Here is a 5,000-nt window from a genome sequence, read left to right as displayed (position 1 = left end):
TTATAAACATAACGAGAATCTCCTTTCTTTTACATTTCGTCTTGTTTCTGCGCAATTACATAAACCTTTTGCTAAAATACACGAACGCGACGACAGGTGGGCAGCCGCCGCGTCGTGCAGTACAGTGCCCTCATCATGCTCCTGTGCGGGCTGGTGGGCAAGGTGGGCGCCCTCTTCATCACCATCCCTGAGCCTATCATCGGGGGTATCTTCTGCGTCGTCTTCGCCATGATCACCTCCGTCGGTCTCTCTTCCCTCCAGTACGTCGATCTTAACTCACCCAGGAACCTCTTCGTCATCGGGTTCTCCCTCTTCTTCGGGATGGCGCTCCCCATGGTAAGGCGGAGGGAAGGAGGGAGGGAAGAAGAGAGAGAGGGAGGAAAGGAAGGAAGAAAGATGGGAAGGAGGAAGGGAGGGAGACAGGGAGGGAAGAAGGGAAGGAGGAAGGGGGGAGGGAGAGAGGGAGGAGAAAAGAGAGAATGTGGGGATGGATGGATGAATAGACAGACGGACGAAGGGAGGGAGGGAGGGAGTTAGAAAGGAAGGAAGGAAGAGGAAGGGAAGGAAGGAAAAGGAAAGAAGAAAGAAAGGCAAAGGGAAGAAAGGGAAAGGAATGAAAAGGAAGGGAAGATAGGAAAGGAAAGGGAAAGTGAATACATATTCCAGTATTTATTTATAATCTTTTCGTTACCACATTCACTCCTCTTCCGCAGTGGATGCAAAGGCCCGAGAACAAGTACATCATCAACACGTCGCTGCCTTTGTTGGACCAAGTGCTCTCTGTGTTGCTCCGGACATCCATGTTTGTCGGGGGTTTCCTGGGCTTCGTTCTGGACAACACGATCCCAGGTTCGTCTCCATCTTATTCATCTTCAGGGCCTTCCTTGTGTACCTGTTTAGGGCTTCTCACTGTCTTTCATCTCTTTGTGTAGTGTTTCTCTTGTTCTGTTCTGTTTCGCTTTTCATTAGCTAGAAGTGCCGTTTGTGTTTAGTAAACTTACTTATAAACAGTTTGATTTTTTATGAAAGCCCATCAGTATACATTTTTAAAGAATCTAAGGTCATGTAGCACTAAAGGAAGGTACAGTAAAGGGTAGTGAAGAGCGGTTGAGTTAGTAGTTAGTTGCCATGTCAACTATCTAGATTAATACTGAAAAGATTAAAGGGGGATTAGATCAAGTGAAGGATATGTATGCGTCTGAGGAAGAACAGGTTGTCAAAGCAGAAAGAGTGAGATTCTGTAAGGATGTCTGACAGGTTGGGAGGTCGGTGAAGGGAAGATAGGTGGGGAAAGCAGAAGTACGGGCTGCAGCAAAGTGTGGACAGGACAACAGAAAGTGTGGAACTGAATGAGTGACATTACATAGGGAACATAGGGGAACATAGGGAGTGTGCTAGACGGGTGCGACCAATACGTAACCGGGTGAAAGCCGTCTCCTAACGTCTGTTTCGATGGAATGGAGCTGACCAGGAAGAGATTGATAGTTTCACAGTATGTAGTATATTAGTGTGGAGACTTGACCACCATCGGATATACAGGAAGGTCTTAAAGTGGGGGTAATAATCCGTGGCAGAAATACGTGAGAAACGTGGTTGATGTGATGTGAAAATAGCGGCGTAGCGTACTAGAGTATCTGCCTGTTCATGGCTGGGCACCCAGCAAAATTTGATAGATTTGTAGTGTGTGGACAGGTAGAACAACCAGTTCTGGATCTTACAGAGAAGGAGATTGGTCGAGTGCATAGACTTTATGAGAGTTAATGAGTTACGGGAGTCTGTAAAAATAGTGAAAGAGGAAGAAGGGATTAAGTATATGTTTTAAGGGAAAAAAAGGAGTGCGTACATTTCTGTATTAAGGACACTGGATTCAGGAGGGAGGGGGTAATTGAAAGTGCGAGTTGGGAAGGTTACTGTGAAACCAGTACTGGAGGTGGATTTGGAGCCATCTGTGTAAACATGAATACTGGAGGAATGAAAGGAGACATGGTCAAGGAAATGGGTGAAAAGGACAGAGGGGGAATATTTGATTTTGGTGGGTCAGGGAAAACAGGAGCAAATACAGGGGTAACATATAAGCCCATTTTTAAAGAAAAATAGAAGTACGATAGTAAAAAAGATTTTTGTTTCCTAAGGTTAATATATTTAATTATTAACAAAAATATACTATGGAGACATCATAGCTGAAGATTTTTTTTCTTCTTTTTTTCTTTTACAAAATAATGTGGCATCAAGAACAGTCACGTCCTAGGGACATCTGTTTAATCCAGTTTGGTGTATGATTTTTGGCGTGGTGGCCTAAGAATTGAATAGAATACAAAATTATTTTAATTTCTTCCGGCTTCTCAACCTATCTTCCTATATATTTATTACCTTATATCTCTTTATCGATCTCTCGAAGCTCGGCTTGACACATACAAATGCATTATGTGTTCGTAAGCAAGAGGTTCCCTAACCCCTCTCCCTTTTTGCGGCCGCAGGCACGGACGAAGAGCGAGGCATGAAGAAGTGGAAGGCGCAGCTGAAGCCCCAGAAGGACGACGTCGTGACCACAGACGTGCGCTGCTACGACCTCCCCGTGGGAATGCCCTTCTTCCGGGTGTATGTATTTTCTTTGCACTTTTGCGCTTTGCATTTACTCCACATGGTAAATATTCCGTACTCTCGACATCGGTGATTGAGCAAGACTTTTGTTATTACCTTTCTTTTCATAACCACTATGCTGCTTACGTCAGCATTTATGAGTAGATGGCAGTTGTCCTAAACACACATCACGTCCCTTATAAGACACCTCTGTATGGTGAGGAGTTTATCATACGTGACTTTGTGTTCAGTACTGACTACAAAGAAACATAGGCATATCTTGAATATGTTAGCAATCGATTTCTGTTTCATAAGCACTAGATCTGTTATTCAACCACCTGAAGAAAATTAATTTAGCGGGTAGTGTAGATTTTAGCTGGATTACGTGTTTGTTAATTATCTTTGACGTGGTGGCCTATGGACTGAATAGAAGGCAAAATTGAAGAAAGCCTTTGGAGGGCCATGTAGATATGGTGACTGAGGAGGTAATGATGGCTGTGTGGGTATTGAGAGATGAGGTGACCGTGTAGGGGGTGAGGACTATGGTGCTGAGAGTGAGATGGCTGCGGATGATGTGACACAGAACACTTGCAGAAATTACAAGGAACACGTGGCAAGAAATGCTCAAGGGTTACAGGAATCTCAATGTTTGGGAACACAAGTGCCCACCTTGCCAGGTGTGTGTACTATTAGGTACAATATTTATGTTAGTGAATACTCAATGGTTACAAAACAAAAACATGTACTAACCAAAGGTCATATAACACTATAGAAAGGTTTAATAGTGAAAAGGGTAATCAGGGGGTTAGTTTATTATTAAATGTCTACACGTCAAAAATCGTATGGCAGTTCAGGAAGGTAGGGATTATCAGTGCGATTGCTTCAAAGTTGGCTAAGAAAAATGTGTGGGATTTCGCAAAGATGTCTGTAGGGCAAGATAGGGATTAGCAAAGGTTTAAGGGCAATTAGATCACAAGTTTGTGGGAGAATGTCAGGAGGGAGAGAATCCAGGGAAAGGGGTAGCTGTGACGAAGGGTCACATTTAGGGGGGAGCAGGAGGGATAATGGGGAAGGAGGAGGCAATGGTGCACCTGACGCAGTGGGGAATGGGATATGTTAGGAGGGAGTGGGAGGAAAGGTATAGGGGAAACATGAGCGGGAAAATGATGGATGTCGGCAGTTACTTTCTGTGTAGAAGGAATGGGAGTAGATAGATTGGAGGATGGATGAGGTGTAGGCATGCTACCTTGGATCATGATTAGATAGTTTTGAATGTGTCTGAGAGTTTCTGCAGTGGAGTCCATTGGGGACGTCAGAGAAACAAGGTTTTCTTATGGGGGGTGGGGGAGAAGAGGAAGAGTTTGAGAGGTGGAGGGAGAGGTTGGGGTAGAAAAGAGATGGAGCGTTTACCTTTGTGCGATGAGTTAGACAGAGAGGAAGAGGGGTAGTAGTGACTGGAGTGTCTGGAATAGTGGTGGAGGTTTGGGTGTCTCGATTTAAAATATTTGTTAGTAATAATTGACAGTACTGAGGACACCCATGAGCTTTAATGATAGACTATGACATGCGAGTAAAAAAAAAAAGTGTAGTTAACGGATGTCTTTCCACAGCGTCATGATTCCCAGCTCGCTTTAATAATAGGTTAAAAATCTTACCTAGTAGATGTTCAAAGACTAGGAAAATGTAACGGGTTTGAGTTGAAAATAACTATATTTTTGGGTTTAGTTTATGGGAAATTACTAATGGATGATGGTAACATTTATTTTACTTTTTTGTATTTTTGTTACGTATAACACATTATATGTAGGTCTGATTGTAAACAATCCCCAAATATCTTGTAGGGTTCTTGTGTTATATAACCATCCAACATTCCGTTTCAGCAGTACCAATAACAGTTTGTCGTTGCAGGTGGGGCTGGGCAAAGTTCGTCCCCATTCTGCCCACCTTCGTCGGGTGGAGCGCTGTCCGGCGAAGATGCATGCCGACGCACTCCCAAAAGTCGTAATCTCGCCGGCCATCCACGGGTGAAAGCTGCCTTGGGTATTCAAGAAACCTTGGCACTAAGGCTGTCTGGAAGTTTAATCATTATGTTATTCTCACGAAATTTTTAATGTACCAGGTGGTTATTCTTCTAAAAGTTGTTGAAAACAATCTTCGCTAATTTAACATGGGAAAGTTAAAGGTAGCTGTGGAGTTTTGCGACTAAGAACAGAACGTGATCTCGCTTTAGATGAGGACAACTGCTGCCACAGACGATTTTTCGATACTCTTAAAATGTCAGTCTACGTAAAATATCTATCATATTTATTGAATGTCATTTAGTGTTAACTTAGGACTGCTGGCGGTTCTTAAAGTTAAACTGTGTCATAAGATAACTTTTACAAGATTCAACCAAAAAGAGGTCCGATCGAAGTTGGAGA

At 43.2% G+C, this 5,000-nt stretch overlaps 1 protein-coding gene across 1 annotated transcript in view; it reads left to right on the top strand.

The window, feature by feature from the left end:
* The window catches only part of LOC119598209 (solute carrier family 23 member 2-like), a gene marked incomplete at its 5' end in the record, with an annotated part of 7,540 nt that overhangs the window by 2,395 nt on the left and 145 nt on the right, over window positions 1–5,000 (top strand). Inside the window, 4 exon segments of the mRNA XM_037947837.1 lie at window positions 97–336; window positions 714–849; window positions 2,478–2,598; window positions 4,489–5,000. The exon segment at window positions 4,489–5,000 is cut by the window's right edge and continues 145 nt beyond it. Coding sequence (XP_037803765.1) covers window positions 97–336; window positions 714–849; window positions 2,478–2,598; window positions 4,489–4,585 — 594 coding nt within the window.

The sequence above is a fragment of the Penaeus monodon genome, chromosome 41, assembly GCF_015228065.2.
Source record: "Penaeus monodon isolate SGIC_2016 chromosome 41, NSTDA_Pmon_1, whole genome shotgun sequence".
Classification (NCBI taxonomy): domain Eukaryota; kingdom Metazoa; phylum Arthropoda; class Malacostraca; order Decapoda; family Penaeidae; genus Penaeus; species Penaeus monodon.
The sequence above is the reverse complement of the archived record's forward strand: the minus strand, read 5'-3'. Positions and strand labels throughout refer to the sequence as shown.